The sequence below is a fragment of the Chaetura pelagica genome, unplaced genomic scaffold (assembly GCF_000747805.2).
Source record: "Chaetura pelagica isolate M959 unplaced genomic scaffold, ChaPel_1.0 scaffold145, whole genome shotgun sequence".
Classification (NCBI taxonomy): Eukaryota; Metazoa; Chordata; class Aves; order Apodiformes; family Apodidae; genus Chaetura; species Chaetura pelagica.
Genome location: NW_009953332.1, coordinates 1040403 through 1061292, shown reverse-complemented (window position 1 = coordinate 1061292; position 20890 = coordinate 1040403). Strand labels below are relative to the sequence as shown.

General features: G+C 39.4%; 1 protein-coding gene across 2 annotated transcripts in view; it reads left to right on the top strand.

Moving 5' to 3' along the window:
- MEGF10 (multiple EGF-like-domains 10) overlaps positions 1 to 20890 on the top strand; it is a 76109-nt gene that overhangs the window by 23700 nt on the left and 31519 nt on the right. For both annotated transcript variants that reach the window (XM_009998152.1, XM_009998153.1), the window contains exons 5-11: positions 2296 to 2542; positions 3382 to 3502; positions 5332 to 5468; positions 8399 to 8611; positions 15343 to 15517; positions 16340 to 16460; positions 18171 to 18334. In XM_009998152.1, coding sequence (XP_009996454.1) covers positions 2296 to 2542; positions 3382 to 3502; positions 5332 to 5468; positions 8399 to 8611; positions 15343 to 15517; positions 16340 to 16460; positions 18171 to 18334 — 1178 coding nt within the window. The remainder of the gene's footprint in view (positions 1 to 2295; positions 2543 to 3381; positions 3503 to 5331; positions 5469 to 8398; positions 8612 to 15342; positions 15518 to 16339; positions 16461 to 18170; positions 18335 to 20890) is intronic.

Here is a 20890-nt window from a genome sequence, read left to right as displayed (position 1 = left end):
CTGCAAACATCGTGAGGAGATCACGCCAGGAAACTAATATATCATTATGTACCTTGCAGTACATGCTCTTACAGTAAAGCAGTTGAGTAAGGTTCAAGTTCACAGGCACAGTCTGTTCACCTTGGGTGTGTGTAAATCTGCAGGAGACAGTGGGGTGCATCCTAGGGAGGCAGAGTGGGAGTGAGGTTCCAAAAAGAGCAAGAGGGAGTACAAGGCCTCTGCTGCTTCACAAGTGAGACCATTTCTAGCAAGGCAGGCTTGATGCCTTGGTGTTGGATGCAGTGGGAGATACGTGGTAGTAGATGCTTCTGGTCAGTGAGGCTTTGAGACTTATTACACCAGGTCTTCAAGCAGCTACCTGAATGTGGTTGCACTGCACCAAATATCCCATTTCCAGCTGTTGGCAAAAGAACACAAGCTTGTGCTTATCAACCAGGACGTTCTGTCTTGTCTGTCATGTCTTTGTATCTAGAGTGTGTTCAGGCCACACTTATTCCTGACTGAGCTTTACACTGGAACACTTGTGGTCTGCTGATCAGTCTAAATAATTCTGTTTAACAAGCATGGCAGGACAGGTTTTTAATTTTTTTAATTTATTATATTTTCCTATTAATCAGCCATGAGGAATGGCTGAAATGGAAATTGGTGCTTTTTGTGTGGGAGCAGGAGGGAAGATGAATATCTGAATCCAACCTAATGTGTTTAGCAGAAAGAAAAGTAGAGGTGTCTGCTCAATCATGATAGAATATGTGACTGTCTCAGATGTCTCACCACCCATATATATATTTATGTACATCTCAAAATAACTAGTTTTCTGACAACAATTGGAGGACTGGTTAAGTATGAAGATTACACTTCCTATTCCATGCAAACATGTTAAAAATAAACATACAGCAGTTGTGAATGCATGTGTGTTACCATGAGAAGAGGCAGCTTGTGAAGTGCTGTGTGCTATAGGCAGCAGTGCTTTTTGGTACAGTCCAGAACAAAACCCACACATCTTCAAAGAAAGAGGTCAATAACAAGACAGACAGCTGTTCTGTCAGTTTGACAGCATTGCTGGGTGTCTATTAAACACATAATACATTCTATCGCTATGTATTTTATTGTGTGTAGCTCACAATATCTCCATTATGGATGCATGTTCTAGTGTCCTGTCTTGGAAAAAAAAAAATAAATCTTAGAGAGTAGGTTCTTTAAAAGACACTAATCCCTTTTTGTTTGTGTAGCCTGAGTGAACAGCTCCTGTAATTCAGTAATTCGTACCCTGAGGAGGATTCTTGAATTACTTTGCATTAGTCTTGGAAAGTGGGCCTGTTCTCTGCCTGCCGTTTTTGCCCCAGGAGAAGATTGGGAGAACAATGGTTGTCAGTCTCCAAGAGAAGAGCCCCAGCTTCCAGTCGCTGCAACTGGGGCTTTCCCGTTGCGCCGTTATCAACCTGAACGTAAAAATGAAATCAGATCATTTGACCATATGATTGACACATTCCTGTTGAATTCTAGGTGACCTTCATCCTCTGGCTTTTTACAGTACTGCCACGTTTCTCACTTCAGAAAAATTTCTTCCTTAACATTATGGTTTTTCTTTTGATGCTGAGATCTGAGTGGCTTGCTTGCAGGGTTTTAATGGCTGCACTGGGCCAGACAAAAACATGATCATTTGAATGATCATGAAGACAAATTGGATAACCAAATTCGTAACATCCAGATTAAGTTTAGCCATATAATTCTTAATTTCTGTTGCTTGGTGTTACACTTTGTGTGTTTTCTTTGCACTATCAGTATATTGCAAGATTGAAAAAGTATTTGCAATAATTCAGACAGGTAGGACCTTCTGGATTAAAAAAAAAATATAATCTTGTATTGAGTAAGCTTTTCATTTTTTGTGTGGGATTCAGACTGCTTATTATTTACACTGTATCTTTTTACTTTTTGAAGCTAGCAAGACTTCTCTGTCTAAATGGAAGCTTACTGCAGCCGTAACTGTTACTTAATGCTGTAAAGTCACAATGAAGGGTTTTGACAATACAGAGGCTCGAGCTTGCATTTACTTCACAGCTTCACATTTTAAAGTGTTTGCTTTTATGCATAAGAAATTAATTTGTGTGCATAAATTAAGTTCCATCTGCCCACCAAGATCCTTGAGGACCAGGGAGAGCTGAGGATGTACCACGTAACTGTTTTCATTTTGTGACTTCTTTTTCTTTTACAGTTGGCTCACAGTACCTTCCGTGCTGTAAGTGCCCAGGGCTGTTACGAAACCTCTGTACTTATTTTTTCCTCCTGCCGTTTCAGCCTGTGACAGCGACCACTGGGGGCCTCACTGCAGCAGCCGTTGCCAGTGCAAGAACGGCGCCTTGTGCAACCCCATCACTGGCGCCTGCCACTGCGCCTCGGGGTTCAAGGGCTGGCGCTGCGAGGAGCGCTGCGACCACGGGACGTACGGCAACGACTGCCACCAGAAGTGCCAGTGCCAGAACGGGGCCACCTGCGACCACGTGACTGGAGAGTGCAGATGTCCTCCTGGATACACGGGTGCCTTGTAAGGATCGTAGAATCATTACATCGTTAAGGTTGGAAGGGACCTTAAAGATCACCAAGCTCCAACCGCCCTGCCATGAGCAGGGAACCCTACCACTAGATCATGTTGCACCAAACCTTGTCCAACCTGGCCACCCTTCCAGGGATGGGGCAACCAGCAACCTCCCTGGGCAACCCATTGCAGTTCCTCACCACCCTTAGAGTGAAGAATTTCGTCCTAATATCTAACCTAAATTATTAACAATATATTGTTTGTGTGTGTGGGAGACATAAGTTGTAAATAGAGCTAACAAGATGAGTTAGGTTTAGATGAACTTGGCCCGGCTGCTGTGAGATGCAGCGAAGCAGGTCTGGTGGCAAAGAAGCAGCTGTTCAGACCACGTTGCAGTGCACATTCAGATGTGTAGCTGAGAGACAGCCCTCTCAATCCGGACTGCTGAGTAAAAGCAAAAAAAATGTAGCAGCAGGACCTTCTTCATGACCGCTATAAAAGTGGTTTGGCTACAAGTTTGGAAAAACACACTGAAATCTGGAGTTACTTGGTTTTGTCATTCCAAAATAGATTTTGATCTTTGTCAGTAACAGTAAATGAGCAGAAAACGGTGCATAAATAAATATTTTTAAGAAGAAATAATGCCTTGATTGCCAGGTCTGTTTCCTTAGATTTGCTGTTTCAACGCATTGCAATATTCAGTGTACATCTCTTTATGTTGGACTGGTTTCTGTTCCATACATCTGGCCAGATGAGTTAATGATAGCATTAAAAATAAAAAGGTGGCTGGAAACTGGGGCGTGTGCCGAAGTAATGGTTGTCTCTGTTGTACACCACCATCTCCCCAGCTGTGAGGACCTCTGTCCCCCCGGGAAGCATGGGCCGCAGTGCGAGGAGAGGTGCCCGTGCCAGAATGGAGGGGTCTGTCACCATGTCACCGGGGAGTGTGCCTGCCCACCTGGATGGATGGTAAAAACACTTTCTGAAATCGAGACAACCCTATAAAACTCGCGTATTTGTAGATTTCAGGCAGCCTCAGAAAAGGGTAGCAAATGAGAATAGCAAATGCAGCCTGCCTGTAGCCAGGAGTAATGAGAAACATGTTTTAGCATAAGGGAGTGGAATAAAATACTTGCAAAACCATCTGTTCCTGAGAAGCCTCCAGTTCTGTGCTGCATTTTAACCATATTAGATCCTAGGAAGCAGAAGACGTGAATCCTACCTTGATGAGGCCACGTCCTTTAGGTCCCTCCTGGAAGTCATTAATTTCTAGATAGATATACAGAAGTGACACCATTCGGTATTTTAGCAGTGGGTTTTGTGCCTGTTTTGTATCTATAGTACGCGTGGCAAAAGCCCCAAACCTTTAGATACTGTCTTAAATGTTATTGGTGGAAATGGGCCATCAGACCTCTGACATTATTTTTAGACTTTCTGCCTTTTTGTCAGTGGGTTGGGAAAGAAGAATTGACCTTGGAGCTGCAAGTAGCCTCCTCTGGTACCAGGCTGCCAAGTTTGAGTTGGCAAATAATGGAGCTGGAAGGTCATCAAAAGACAGGAAGGTGATCAAAGCCCAAATAATTTATTTAAATACATTTGTAGATAATATTTATCATTAGTATGTGTTCATAATGTTTTCTATTTATATGTAAATTTTGGGTGAAAATCCACATTTACTGGACTGTTATTAATCTCATGATAATTGGGATATTATATTGTGATAACCTGTGGCAGAGGTCAGTTTTTTACCAACTAGAGGACATAGCTATCAATTATCATCTCTGTGTGTTTGAATAGCAGCACTCACCTGACTATCTAACTTGGATTATAGCCTTTTTTAACTTTTTATTCCACTTACATTAGAAAAATTGAATTGTTGATCATAGGATACAAATGTTTGCATAAATTCTTGACTCCCTTTATCTGCCATAATACAGCTAATGAAAAACAAGATTGCATCTGAAGCAGTGATGGAAATTTTATACAAGGGTGTGTCTTAACTAATAAATTACTGTTTAACCCTTTGACTAATTTTCCTTCCCAAGTAGTTATTAAAGCATAATTCTTTGTTAATGTTAGATTTTTCAGTTCTAGGGAAGATAATTTTGTCAGCATAAACTTTCTGACTTTTCATGACAGCAAAGTTTAAACCAGCCAGGTATAAGTTCTGCACTATCTTATGTTAGCTGCAGTAGATGTATTTTGCCTGGTGAAATGTCTATAAATTTGTTTTCCTTTAAATGTCTTCTTAAAAGTCCTGAGATCTGATGCCCTCTCACTACTCAGGTGTAATTAATTCTAAGACTGTATATAGCAATGTTGAAAGGAAGCAGACATCCTATCTAAGCTTTTAAGATTTGCTGCTTTCAATGGAGTTATAAACAAAACCAACTTATCATAAAGGAGTATAACTGGGCATTACAGCAGTTACTGATTTTTACACCACTACTCACAGGAGGGCATCTCTGAATGTCTGGATACATGCTACTCCTGATAAATAAATTGGGAAGAGCTTGACATCAATTAGCCTTAAATGTCTTAAGTGTTTTCAGTGTTGCTTAGAGATAGTGCTTTTCATTAGCTTTGGCTTCCAAAATGGAAATCCTAGAAGGTAATTCCTCCAGTGCTGAGAAAATGCCCTACTTTTAAAGCTGGAGAAGAGTCTGTAATTTCCAAGATTAGCACTAGACAAGTAATGTGAGATGTCCTTAATTTTCCTTCATTAAAAACCTTTCATCCTTGTCCATTCAGCCTATAAGCCCCAATCCAATATTAATATTTATTTTCTGCACATGCAGGGCATGGTCTGTGGTCAGCCTTGTCCTGAGGGTCGTTATGGGACAAACTGTTCCCAGGAGTGCCAGTGCCACAATGGAGGGACCTGCGACTCAGCGACAGGTCAATGCCTTTGCAGCCCAGGTTACACAGGGGAACGGTAAGGAAAACTTGTTTTTTGCCAGACTGCTGAATGTGCAAGGGGCAGAGAAAGTTAAGAACCTGGTAGAAAGCAGAATGAAAATACCTGTGATACGCTTAAGAGTTCTGTGAAGTGTTTGCTGTGTCACTTAGTTGATGCTGAGTCACAGGTTTGGAATTGAGTGGCTTGCAGAGTGACGCAGTTTGGGGTATGGTGAAGGGCTGAGGAGGGAAGCTCTTGGTTTTGTGCAGATGTTTGGCAGTCATATGAGCAAAGGAAGCTCATTTGGTTCCTCTTCAAAGTGAGCAAGCTGGTGAGTTGTTTCCTAAAGTGTGTCGTTCAGATGAAGAAGTGGAACTTCTTTCTTTTCCAACTTGATTGTTAAAAATCATCTTTGGTGGATTGGAAAGATAATACAGCAAGGCATAACTTTTAAAGGCAGAGGACAGTGATGAAAGAAGTGTTTTTCTGCATATGTTTTTAAACAGCACACAACTCATTTGCTGAAGTCACCAGCAGCTTAATCGCTGGGGTCAGTCCAGGGGATCTCTGCCAACAATAGTAGGTACTATAACCATATGCACTTCCCACGCAAGTGTTCACAGGACATGGGGAGAGGCTGTGCCAGACATAAGGGGAAAAAAACCCTCATGAAGATGGGAAACAGTTAGTTTAGAGCCATTTGGATGCCAAAATTCAGTTTGTGTCTGTGAAGAAACAGTGCAGAAGGTGGTAGATGCATTTAAAGAGAAAAAGACAAGTCTGCAGGGAAATCAAAGGAATATCCATGTAAGAGTCTATGCACTGTGGTAGACTGGTGTTTCTAAAAGCAATTATATCTTTTTGTCTTGGAATTTAAATCTGACTTTAATATGAAATGCTTGCAGCATTTTGATAACTTTTTCAAGTCTGAGCTCCCTCTTTTCCTGCAAAACAGACTGTATTTGCTATTACTTTGTTTTTCAAAATACCCCAAGGGTAGGAATGGGTCAGAAGCAAGGCTGTAGACCTGGCTTTTATTTCATGTCAGTGGACTGGCAAAGGAAGGAAGTATTACAGAAATGTGTGGGCATTCACTGAGCTAGCACATACCTAGCTGCAGCAAAAAGGGCAGTTTTTAAAAGTGCTGAGGTATTCTCCACTTCTATGTGTAACTTCAGCTGTATTTGTCTGAGATTCCAGTGTGGTGGAGACTCCTGGAACTTATTCAGCAAGAAAAAGAGGATGCTTGAGCTTGTGTCAGTTTTTAGGTGATGTGAGTTAACACAAGGGAATCTAGTTTAAAGTGCTGTTACAATTGTTCTGCCTAATTGTTTTTGATTCATTCCTGTCCTAAACATGAGGTGGAAAAGGATCTTTCAGAAGCTGATGAAGATGCAATTAAGTCTTATTTGGCTGGGATTTCAGATTGTCATTTGGAGAAAAAAAAATAATTCTCAGCTTTATTTGTATAACTTAATTAGGAAACACTTAAACAGAGTTAAGCCCTATTATGCTACACTTATGAAGGAAAGGGGGTTTTATTGCTAGCTTCATTCAGGGCAGAGTTATGAATACTATGAAACTTCTGCATGTCAGTATTAGACTGAGGCAAATACTGCAGAACCATGAAGTGAACATACATACCCATTTTGCTTCAGTCAGAGAGCTGTACTAAATACTGTTACATTTTGCAATGCCCTGTGTCACGTCTTTGAAATTCTCATCTAATAAACCACCAGTCATGCAAAAAAAATACAAAAAAAGTTAAATAAATGAGAAAAATATAGAGGCCACCAAGGAATTATGTTATAGGACACAGGGAATGAGCAGGTTAGAAGCTGATGAAACCATTCATAATATGCTATATTATCAAGTAATATTTTTGTATAAACTGTAACTTGGTGAAACTTACAGGTACCCAAATTGCAGATGTTATGTGCCTGATATCACCTGTTGAGTACTCAGGACACCTCAGGACTTCAGTGTCAGTGTCTTCTGGCCCTGAAGCTTTGGGATTTACCTGTTTTGTCTTTTTGTCTATGTCAGAGTTCATAGGATGCTTATATTGAAAAAACAAGGGGATTTTTCATCACACATAAGCTTCCTTGACACATCCTTGGCTCTGAGGCATGAACCTGTGCAGCTGAGAAGTCTGTTTTCATACATAAATCATAAAATATTTTAAGTGCCTGTAGTCCTGGAGGACTTAAGTAATGCTGTACGAGTACTGGCATTCTGAATTTTAACAATTCACTTATAAAACACAGAGAAGTTAAAGCTGAAAACGTCCAACTCATGTTGTATCTCTTAAATTCTTTGCCAAATGACATTGTTATCCAGAAACTCATTAGTAAATCCGCTGGAAGTTTCAGAAGCCTGATACTGAAAACTGGCCTTTAGTCAGGCTGGAAAGCCAAACATGCAGTCTGATCTTCAGGTTAAATAGTGTCTTTCATATGTAAAACATCGAGGAAATAAGACTATTAGCTAAAGTAGTTGTCTTCTAAAAGCCTTGAATGAAAGAGAAAGAGTTTGGTGAAGAAGTCTGTTAGGATGTATTTCCCTTAAGGAGCACCAAATCATTGCTACTCTCCCGTATGTGTTAAGCTCAAGTCTCTACTGATTTTCACTTTCATTTATTAGAAAAATCAGATCAGAAGAAGGGGATTGGGTTTTGTTCTGGTTCCTGAATATGAAGTGCAATGGTTTGTGTATGCATGTTGTCTCCTTCGTTGGAGTGAATGTTTTCCAAATGAATTTGCTGAGCCAATGTTTTTAAGCCTGTCCAGCAGTAGAAACCAGAGAGAAGCACTTTACAATATGCAGTTTTATAAATTCCTGCTCTATTTAAGAGGCATTTTAGACCAGTATAAGAGATTCCGTATAAACCATATTTCCCTTAAATTTCCAAAAGCTGTAGTTTATGGGAAATAAAACTATTTTTTGTTTGTTTGTTCTTCTCACAGATGCCAAGATGAATGTCCAGTGGGGACTTACGGAGTGCGATGTGCTGAGACCTGCAAGTGTGTGAATGGTGGGAAATGTTACCATATTAGTGGTGCCTGTCTCTGTGAACCAGGATTCACTGGAGAGCACTGCGAGACAAGGCTTTGTCCTGAGGGAATTTATGGTCTCAAGTGTGATAAAAAGTGTCCCTGCCACATGCCCAATACCTGGAGGTAGGCCTTTATCCTGATTTCTTTTTTCTATGTAGAACATAAAAATCTGAAAACAAGTATTTCCTGATTTTACTAGTACTTTCATTCAAATTGAACATGTAATGTTAGACTATTTTGTATTCTCTAACCCTGTCAAGAAGGAAAATATCAATCCAAAAGAGCTTCTGAATTTCAGTGTTTGCAACTATATTTTATGTAAATACTGACCACTGTATTTTGTCTCTGACCCATGAAATAAATGCTAAGACAAAGTGTGACTTTTGTCTATACCACATGAATAAACCATTATATTGTTCACTGTGTAAAGTCAGTATACATCATCCGTTGCTCACACATTCTGGTGTGCTGCAGATGAGAAATAACTGAATTGAAATCAATAGACGTATAGTCTTATGAGTCAGGCGTGGGAGAAGAGTCCATTTTTCTTTCTATCTCTCTGTAGTTGTATATAAGAATTGCTGTAGTGAAAGGAGGCAAAATCTGATCCCTGGAAAGTGAGTGATTAGTAGTTTTCCAACTGGCCCACCTTTTACCAGCCTCTCTTTATTCAGGCAGTAATGAGTCCTGGTTTTTTAGTTTATTGTGTTGTTGTGGACTTCACAGTGTTTCACTGCGTTGTTATGAAAAATATAAAAAACTAGCTATTTGGAGACAAACTTTCAGCTGTGAGGAAGGAATGTCAGATGTCAGTAGAGGCGAGCCAACATATTTGTAGAACAATTCTGGGTAGCTTTCTCTTGTTACAAAACACAGTTCCTCTTACAAAATACTTTGATCATTGTGGATTCACTTACACATTCACTTACACTTAATTACATTACTAATCATAGTACCTTAGATAAGGTGTGTGAGCATAATCTAATTTTTTGCTGTTGAAATAGCTGTGAAAGAAATTTGCAGAAACTATTGGCTGTTTCACAGAATCCTGCTGTATCTTGTATATAAGATGCACTTTTTTTTCATACATAAAACAAAAGCCATTAGTCAGAATTTAGCAGTGATGTTAAAGCACTCAAGTACATACGTGGAGATACCTATTCTGCTAGGCCTCTGTGAAAAATTACTTTGTGGATTGTCTGAATTTTTCAAACATACCTTTCATGTGACAGCAAACTGAATTATTTTTTCTTTCCATATGCTTTCATAGTTGTGTGCATGTACTTCTGTTTATCCCATTTCCTTGAAGTGTCTTTTGAAAAAAATGCAGAGTTTTTGACATAAAATCAAGCAATTCATTCAAGAATAAATGGCACCATAATGCTGATCTGGCTAGCTCTCAAGTTATGCTAGTAGACCAAATACTATTGTGTTATGAATTATGGTTAGCTGCCTTCCTGCAGATTTGTCTGCAGAGATTTCTAACAGCCTTGTTTGACAGGAACGCATTACACAGTATAGTATTTCTGATATTACAGGGATTACTTCTGATTCATGTTCAAAACAGCTGTTCCTTCATTTATACCACTGGAAGACAGGCTGTGGTCAAATCTGATCACAAATGTTCACATGTAAACAGCAGCATGTGGCTCGCCTTTTTTTGAACATTTTCCCCTCTGAATGACACATTGAGAGGCACTTAAGAGTTCTGTTTAAGAGTGTATTTCCAAGGGCATGATGATCTGTGAGGAAGACAAGGGTTTTAATGAATTCATAGGTGTATTTTACATATTTTATGTAAAGTACACCATATGTTCCTTACCCCTCAGTCAGGAAGTGATTAAGACCAACAAATAACAGAAATCAAAGAGCATCTGAGTAATGGCACAGAAGACAAAGCTCCCTGAGGACTCTTTACTCTTTTGAGAATCTTCTGAGTAGCCAGTTGTGTCTGGCTGTCTTAATCTCTCACTAAATATAAGTCAGCCAGGAGACAACTTATTAAGCACATCACTGAATGTCCTCACCTGTTACTTGCCTATCACAGGTACTGTTTGGTCTGGCTGTAGCCCAAGGATACTCCTCATGGCACTAACGCATTTAGCAGCAATCTAACAACCAATAATTCTGAGGCACGAAAAAGGAGGTTCAATTTCTTTTTCAAATACACCTTGTGTGTCTGCAGGACTAGGGGTTTTGATACTGCAAAAGCATTTTTCATCTGTGTATGATGACTAGATTAGATTTTCTTGAAGAGGAGCTATTGGTAGGCTTAGAGCCCTAAGTTATTATGTAGGATCATAGTATTCATAGATGTGGAAATGGACTAAAGGTTAGTTAAAAAAATACTTAGCACCAAAAAATATTGCTGTAAAATATATGTACATAAGTTGCAGTATACAAGCATGTGTCTAGCCATTTTCTTCAAATACTTGAAGATTCAAAAACATTATGACACACTATAATTGAAAAGAGTATACGTATTTATATTACTGTTTTATGACTGATGAAATCAAATTAAAACAACTCTGGCAATAATTCAGCATTTGTCTTTTGGGTAGTCTAAGCTACAAGGATTTTGCTGCTGCATTGGTTGATGGCATCTCCTGGGGATGAAAGGCAAGCCCATCCTTGTTCTTAGTTGTATGAGCAGCCTTTATGAAATGCTTCATAAAGGTTTAGAGATACTTGACAGGTTTTATTCTTTTTGAGGGGCCCAGAGGACAGCAGCAGGTAACAGCCCTCTTGGGTCGAGAGTTTTTTTTACAAATGGTTCTTCTCTATTGTGTCCTTTGGTATATATGAAAGAATTTGAGCAAGAGGGCAAATGAGAGACAGACCTCCATGACTAGGAGAGGCTATTGATTTTTTCCTTTTCACTTGGTAGTCAAGAAGAACTAGACTAACCACTATCTGGCTGAGACTAAGACCACATAAACCATACTTCCTCAGGGGAGTACAACAGCAGCTCTGTGAACTGGTATGAGCAGACCCTTGTGTTCCTGCCTCTTCCATCCACTGTTTGTTTGGCTCTGTTGTGGTTTGGGCCCAACACAAGGAACAGCCCCACGGCCGCTCACTCAGCTCCCCCACACACACACTCTGGGATGAGGAGGACAAAGCTCATGGGTCGAGACAAAGGACCAGGAGGGTTCTTCACTGATTAAGGTCCCAGGCAAAATAGACTCAACTTGGGAAAAAAAATAACAATTTAATTTCACAGTCATCAAACCCACACAGGACACAGACACACACAGAGCAGGGCTTGCACATGTTGCCCCCTCCCCCTCTTCTTCTCAGCCCCCAATCCCTTTGTTCCTAGTTTCTCTCCCTCCTTCCCCCCAGCGGCACAGGGGGATGGGGATGGGGTTTAGAGTCAGGTCACAGGCTGGTGGTTCCTGCTGCTCCTTCCTCCTCAGGAAGAAGGATTCCTTGCAGTCCTGCCCTGCTTCCCCACAGGGTCCCTCCCATGGCAGAGAGTCCTCCAGGAACCTCTCCTTCATGAGTCCTTCCCACCAGGCCCGGAGCTGCTCCAGCCTGGGCTTCCCACAGGGTCATGGGCTGCTCAGGGAACAGGCACCTCCCCTGGCTCCGGGGGCTTCCAAAGCTGCACAATCAGAGTCCACTGGCAGCAAATCCTCTGGCCACAAAATCCAAGTCCACTGTCCAAGCTCACCCCTCCTGGCTCCTTCAGGGAATGTTCCAGGTTCCTCCACGAGTGCAGGGGCACAGCTGCCATCTGGCCATGGGCTGCAGGGAAACTTCTGCTTGGGCACCTTCTTCCCCTTCTTCCTGACCAACCACCAGCACAGCTCTCCCTCTCCAGCACAGCTCTTGCCAATTAAGTGCTTCTCTGCTCAGGTGTTATGTTGAGTCTTTCGTATGTTAATCACTGAGGTGCATCTATTGTCCCTCTAGTGGCTCCTTGGCTGGGTTTGGAGCAGGGGGAGCCTCTCAGATTCTTACCAGAGCCACCTCTGGGGCCCTTCTCCTGCTACCACAAAACCCACCAAACCAAACCAGAACAGGCTTATAGAAACTTGCTGTTCTAAGGCTCCAGTCTGCAGGAATGAGCAAAAAAAGATCTCAATCTGCCTTCATCAATATAATTTTGTACAGGAATATTCTAGCCTAAGCCACTTGTGAGCCAGGCTTTGTTACACCTGATAATCATTCAGAAAATGTAAAAAGGGCAGACTGTAACTGCATATTAATCTGTAAGGTTTACAAAGAACATTTGTCAAACCTGTGTTAGAGCACATGGGCTAGTTTTGTTTTGATCTCAAAGCTAAATATGAGATGTCCCTGTTTTGCTTTGTTTTGTTTTGTTCTGTTCTGTTTTTTCTTGGTGAGCCTTTTTTTATCATCTTCCACCACTGGTTTACACCTCTAGGTAAGATCAGCTGGCGTTGTTCTGTATTGCCAGCTAATTTGGTATAGTTCAGGCTGGGTTTATACATGAGATCTAATGGGGTTTCTTCTGTCTCATGTTTCTTCTGAGATACCTATATAGGGTTGAGTGAAATTTTATGGTGTGATACATGGTTTTCATTTAGTTGAGCGTGTTTTTAAAGTTAAGATTAGGGCACCATGCAATTTTCTGTTTTTCTAATGGACTTGTATGTGCATGTAGAAGAGCTTTTGATGGAAATCTTGCTTTGCATAGGGTGCTACAGAATTTACGTGGATATTGTAACAGTGAAAAACCTATATAAATCATAGGAAAATTAGTAAGTTCATCTAAGTCTTTCAAATATATAATATCAACTACCCACAAGTATTTTTTTGTCTCTCTACAGAGAAGGGTTGCATTTCCAGAAAGTATTAACAAAAGACGAGGAATAAAAGCAGTTGTACTAGCAGTATCTCTAAGCATCTCTTTATTTCCCTATCTTAATATATAAATCCTATTGCCAATTAAGCTATCTGCACAAGAACCCATCAAAAAGCTTCAGAAGTGCTCCAGCTTCCTAATCTAATTACAAATCATGGAATAGTAATTTTGGTGTCAATCAATATATGTGCAAGTATGCCTTAGTAACACTCACCGGGGGGCACAGAATATCAATGCCTCTGCTTTATACCCAGTGCTTGCTCATGCATGTGGCCTTCCCCTGTCCTGAAAGGAAGAAAACCTCAATGACAGACAAGTGTGAGATTTATTTTTTTAAAATGACAGTACTACCAATTTTATGTTATGAACATACTGTAATTCATGTCCTGATGCGTATTCAGTTGTGGACTGAAAAACATTTCATATTCCCTGCCCTGTATTCTTCCACTGGTAAGACACATGGGAATTAGATTCAAAATGCCAGTAGGTGCCTATAAGCAATTAGGAATAGGGGGCAAGCCTGATTACCTTGCTGTATCATGTGTTTTCATGATTTTGCATGTATTTTATATGAGAATTGTTCCATTTCAACAGATTTCATGGCAGGCGTATTTATAACTGAATGAATAAATAGGACTATTGCCTATGAACACCATAAGTTTTGAACCCTTTCTGCATCTATCATTTAGTTGAAAAGACCTTTATGCTCACTTTTAATGCTGTTGAATATGTTTTAATACTGTTGAACATTAATATTTTCAAGACCCCCGAATCCTTGTGATGTCTTAGTGTATGCAATAATACATAGAGAGTAGAACACATAATGACATGCCAACCTTTATAATTCATACTTCCCTTGTTATTTTGCAACTGTTTCAAAGAATATTGTTTTTACTTATGTTATAGCTTCTAAAAGTGCAGTAGGTATTTCTTCAAACTGCCAAAAGCTCAGAAAAATACTCAGTTTAAAAAACACACCCACACAAGGAGTCAGCAAATATTGCAAAATCAGGCCCTTGTCATGGGTCATTTCATGTGTCTGGACAAAGACACTTCCCCCCCCAGCACACTTAAAGGAACTTAACTTTAATCGGTGGCAGACAAATATCTTTAAACAGTCTTCCCATTGTAAATATATTGGATTTGGATATTAAGGCTTTCCTTTGGTGAGAATTAAGCGAGTTCTTTGTCTGCCAGAGCACTACAGAGTACCCCATTGTGTCCGCTTTTCCAGCACATACATCTTTGCACAGCTGATGATGTCCATTTGTTATGAGGCAACAGCTGTCTGACTGGCTCTTCAATGAAACTGCTGTTCCAGGTAGGGACAGCTGGTCTGCCACCAGGTATGGCCAACATAGGGAAGATACTTTCCAAAAGGCCACTGCTCTGATGGTATATCTGACTTCTGCACAATGCAAATAATTTTGTATGGTTCCTGGAAAGATTCCAGTTTTTCAACTAGTGATGTAGAGAAAAGAGAGTGTCTGCTACTCCTTGGGTGCTATGTTATTACTATGTGTTGGAGGCCATGCTATTCTACCAAAGCATTGTATTTCTCAGACAATAGGCTGCTGAATTTGGGTAGTGTTATGAAAATGATCCAGTTATGCTTAGAGTGGAAAACTAACAATAAATTTTGGGGAATTTAATGGTTTAATCACCTTAATATTTGTAACCATGGTTATCTATTTTATAGTAAAACCTGTGTTTCCGATAGGTTTCCTTTAAACTAGCTACAGAAAAATGATGCCCCTTCTTTTCTTTCCATGTCCTCCCAAAATGTTTGTGTATTGCATGATGTTACATTTCTTATCTTAATTGATGTGCATTTCTATATACATACACAAAACCCTTTGCTTTGTGGTTTGGGGAGGAAAACTATCTCTGTGTATAACATGCAAAATCCTTTATGCAACCTATCTATAACAGCATTTTGTTCTCTTGAAAAAAAAATAAAATAAAATACTGATATCACATTTAGTCCTGAATTATTTATTCTTTCATCCCCTCCTGGCAGCTGTCACCCTATGTCTGGGGAATGCTCCTGCAAGCCTGGCTGGTCTGGACTCTACTGCAATGAGACGTGTTCCCCGGGATTCTATGGCGAGTCGTGTCAGCAGATCTGCAGCTGCCAAAATGGTGCTGACTGTGACAGTGTGACTGGAAGATGCACCTGTGCCCCTGGATTTAAGGTAAATAAGTCTCACTTTCACAATCCATTTTTGACTCAACTGCCTTAGTTAAGCGCCAAATTATTCAGGATGCCACAGTGTCCTTTCTCCTCCACAGTAATCGAGAGAGCTAGGGATATTTAGTTATTACTGGGTCTGTTATAAGACACAATATTGAAGTGAAGTAATTTTAAGGAAAAAAATGTTAGTTGCTTTGCAAGACATAGATTAGAATGAGGGTATGCTATTGAGGTGTAGATGAAGAGAAGACAACAGGTTTCAGAAATTGTTTTGTTGCACCAACTCATCATGCTCCATCCAGAGAAACTCTTGACAAAGTCATTTGTTCTTGTAGTTCAGGACAGATTATTCCACAGCCTTTACAGACATTTGCTATTACATATACATTGGATGCTAATCTAACACAGAAAACTTTTTGCTCTATGTTCTTCCAGGAATAGTAACTGTGAAAAGATCAGCCCAATTAATTCTTAAAAAAATATTTTACATATCCACATTATTTTCAGTTTAGCAGCTGTCTTCCTTTGTGTCACAAAGGGCTTCTTTATTACTGAAATCATTGCCCATTGACCTAAACAAGTGCTGTTACCTACTTGACCTCAGCTCTCACAGCAACTAATAGAAAACTAATGCTTACTGTAGATTTAAAAAGCATGAAGAACTTTCTCCCTTAATATCAGAGTAATTTAGTGACAGCCTAGGAGAGCCGTGGGCTTTGTGTTTTCTGGCTTTTGTAGCACCTGAGTTCAGTCTAGGTAAGTTATGAGTTGCATTGTTTGAACCTCTTCAGATAGATTTAGACTATATTTTTGTATAATTCAGGGGGCTGCTTGTGGTACTCCTTGTCTTCCTGGGACATACGGCGTAAACTGTTCATCTGTGTGCAACTGCAAAAATGAAGCTATCTGTTCACCAGTAGATGGTTCTTGTGCCTGCAAAGCAGGTAGGTGTCTCTTCAGAGTGTTTCCTTTTCTGTAATTCTGTAATTTTCTGTAAAGTGAGTTTTTGAAGTAGAGAAGATGAAAGAGACTTAATAAAAAGCAGACTACCTTGGAGGCCATGTAACTAGATACTTTATGCTTCTGCTGCTGTGAGAGGCAAAAGCAAAAATGTACCTCTTGTTCATGTTTTCCCAACACAGTTCTCATTGGACTATATAATGTGGCTGGGTGAATTACTAGTGTTTACCCTGAGATGGTTCACCACTTGTCTCCTCTGACAGTGCTGTGGTCTGCTAGAAGGACCAGCATGCCATTTATCTGTCCCTCAGCTGTGATGCTGGATTGCTGAGAAGAGAGGGGCAGGTTGTTGAATGCTCCCAAGCAAATCCCGTGCCCAGACTATATTGTAGACACCCCCATCTAAAAAAGTTTTTCTAAAAATTCGTGGAGGTTGAGAGTGAAGGAGAAGTGGTAGAGTTACCTAGACAAATAGCCACTACATTTTTCAGGGACCAATAAAATCAAATCAGTCATATAGCGAATGTGAAGAGTTTCCAGCTTCTGCTCTTGCCAGAGACAGTGGGGCTGATTTAACTCTGTTAAAGTGGCTAAGTAGCTAAGCTGTATAGAGAAAAAATATTCCTTGAACCATGCATAATCCTATCTTCTCATGCATTGTGCAGTTTTACTCATACTACCATGAAAAAAGAAATTAAAACTAAACCTGAATCCTTGTCATGTAAATGAGGGAAATGCAGAAATCCTGAAAAGACAACTGAGAGAAAGTGTCAGTTTTCTAGTACAATATAACATTTTTTTCCTGAAATGACCCCTAAAATCAAAGTTACCAATCCAGGGCATGAGGCAGCTTCATTTCAATACATGTGTTTTGCACAGTCTATTGATTAGGATCAGTGCATAAATATTTTTCCCTTCGCTTACTGTAAACAAGGTACAAAATTAGAAACTTGCCTTATGTCATTGCTGACGATAACATATGACTGATTCATGCCATTTCTTTTGTATCCAGTACATGTTCACATTAAAAAAAATCTATTTCTATTTCTGTCTGTCTGGTGCACAATCTGCAAATCATTGTAATCAGTGGTGAATCCTGCATTTTAGAACCACTTTCTGTTACTTTTTTTTAAATATTTTTTTTTATTATTATTTGGAGAGACGCGCAGAAATAATCTAAAAGGTCTTTTATGTGTCCTCGGAAAAATACAACTTATGCACTACTTTTAAGTTTTCTTTTTTTGTGTGTGCATAAGATTTCTGTTAAAGCCATATTGCAGAACTGTCTGTATTGAACACTGGTGGGAGAATGACGAAAGCAGCAGCTGAAGTTTGGATAAAATATTCCTGATTTTTTTCAGGCTATACCTTAGAACTTTCAGTGTGGTTTAGTTCTTCTCAGTGAAATTTCAAGGTGTCTCTGTTTTCATTTCAGATCTCACATCAATTGCTTTTGTATGTTGGCACCCATCTGCAAATATTACTGTGCACAGATGTTACAAGGTGCCCTTGAGCACCTCTGTTCAAACCTGGACAAGCCCTCAGCTGGAACTGCTGACACTAGCCTGTAGTTAATCTGACCCCTATATTGTGCGTCTCTGAGATGCCACATGGCAGGCAGAGGGAAACTTGTTCTCAGAGAGGAATGAGGGAAAACCTAATTAATTTGTCACTCTAATTCTTACTTTTGGCAGGTTGGCATGGTGTAGATTGCTCAATAAATTGTCCCAGTGGTACCTGGGGACTTGGCTGTAACTTAACTTGCCAGTGTCTTAACGGAGGAGCTTGCAATGCTCTGGATGGAACCTGTACCTGTGCCCCGGGCTGGAGAGGAGAAAAATGCGAACTCCCTTGCCAGGTAGTTTAATAATTTCACTGACTTTTGCACTGTAGGATAATACTGAGCAGGCAGATGCTCCTGTCATTCTTCTGTCTTTGTGGGGATAAGTCCTTAGGAGGAGCACTGCACCTGGTAGCCCACACATGGCTGTGTTCAAGATCAGGGACCTGCACCAACTTCTTCTGGAAGAGCTCTGTTGTAAAGCACACCAGAGTGCATAAAAACGACAGCAGAAAATGAAGAGGGACAGATGAACACTTTTTCTACTCTCACACTTTAAAGTTGCACCTCAAACTTTTCACCAGCTCCTCTTAAATTTGTTGGGAAACAGAATTTTCCCTCTCTATCAGCACCAAACACTATCCAAACTGCATCTGCTAAATTACTTTAAGTAAAAATGGTGAGAAAAGAAATGTGCAAAAAATAAATGCCACATCAGACAACATAGTTTCAATTAAATAATGTTGTATCTGTGGTACAGTATGAATGAAGAACTTTCATGCCTTCTCGGTCAAACATGAGAAGGCATTCTGACTACCAAGCCTCATGATGGGTCTTTCTTCTTCACCTTTCTGCTGGGGCTCTGACTTCCACTATGTCCCAGACTTTGGTAACTGAAGTTAGAAGTATAATTTGAGAAATCAGAAATAGTTGTGTTGACAAAGGCATGCTGTTCATCAGTTCTTTCCCACTTTGTAGTTTAGCAAAGCCATAAAAAAAAGATAATTTCAACATTTAAAAAATATTAAAATCAAAAAGTGCTTTGTATTATTATGTAAATGGTTTACGTTACGTTTTATACACAAAAAGTGAAATATTTTATGAAAAATTAGCGTTTCTATCTTTTTCAAAGATAGACAAGTTTTTGTGGGGAATTTTTAACAAACATCATTTAAAAAATACACTTCTCTCTGCTTTTTTTCCCCTCTCCACTGTGTTTTCTTCACTTTTACAATACTATTTGCATAGCAGATTGTTGGTATAATATCTTTGTAAAGGAGTCACCTAAACTGAAAATAAACCTTGTGAATTCCCCTTTCTTACCACATTCAAGTTTCTGTCAGTTAGGACTAGCTCTTCTGACCAATAACATGACAGGAGTAGGTATCTAAGTTGGGTTTTTTGGGGGCGTTGGTTTTAAGTTGGGGTATAGCATACACTGATATAGTGAGTAAAGTGGCAAACAAATTCTATAATGTTCTGGAAAGCTGATTAGAGTACCATCTGCGCACATTTATGCAGTGTTCTCAACAATGTAGCTCCATCAGAAGACTATTTTTTCTTTTTTCTACAGCATCTTTGTTTGTCACTTAGTGTCTGATTCTGAAGGTTGATGAGATCTCCCAAGCCCCATTAGTTCTTCCAAACTGACTTATTAAAAAAGATGGGTATTGCTTCATGGCATTTGCTTCACTGTTCCAAACTTGGCAAAATAATGATTAAAAACAGTTCTATATCTGATAGTTTAGCATGCCCATACCCATCATCTTGCTGGCTCTCTCTCCATCTGTGTCAAATGATGTCCGGAAGAATTTACGTATTTAAAATGCATATTCTGCCTCAACATTCCAGAGCAGGATAATAAACAGAAAATTAAATCAAATGTGTCCAGTGTTGTCTGAAAACTTTTTATTGCTTGAGCAGGGAGTTTATGAAATCAATGTTTTTTAATTTGTTTCAATAACTACAGAAAATTAATACCAATGTCTAGGTGGTTACTCAGGATTTTACTGAAGTTTTTACTGCAGTCCAAATATGTAGCAGACTAAAAATACCACTTTTCAAGGACATATTTGATTATTTCCTTTCTTTCAGTATCTGATTATATGCAAAGGAAATGCTTAATGCTTTTTCTCTATATAAAAATTAATTGTTGGGATGAGAAAAAGGCTCCTTGCACTCAAGTAATTTAAGATTTTTTCTACTTTAGACTTGAAAGACCAGGAACTGAACAGATAAATCATGTGGCAGTTGCTAGAAATGTAGGCATGGACATCAAAGATCAGATTAATTTTTTATATAGGCTGCATCCTGATTTTTTATGTGTCTGAGATGAATTTTTACCCTTAAATTTTAATTACTTGGTTTTAAACCTCACCTGTTTTTTTCCCTTTTTTTACCTTTGTTCTGGGTAAGCCCAGAAGTATTACCTTAAATTGTACTGTTTTTTTTCTATTTTTTTAAATTTGTTTTTTGACATACTCATCTTTAACATCAGTTTACTGTTGTACTTGGCCTTGTTTTGAGAATGCAATTGTAAAAATTCCCTGTTTCCTGTTTCTCAGATTGATTTTGTGTGGAATTACCCAAAAATGTATGTGCCACTTTCTAATGACAAAGCAGAAAAGGCAAATTCAAATGTTTAGATATAGTTTCATGAAAATCAGCTGTGCTCTATTGGCACAGCTGAATACACAAAGAGGAGTGTTCTTTAATCTCTCTTGTTGGATAAAAAAATGTTGCATAGCTGAAAAATAATTTTGTCTTGTGTACTTCGTCATAGCCACAGAGTTTCTCTTTTTAACATTGTGTGTGCTCTAGTGCAGAGGGAAGGATTTTTAGTCAAAAGAAAGT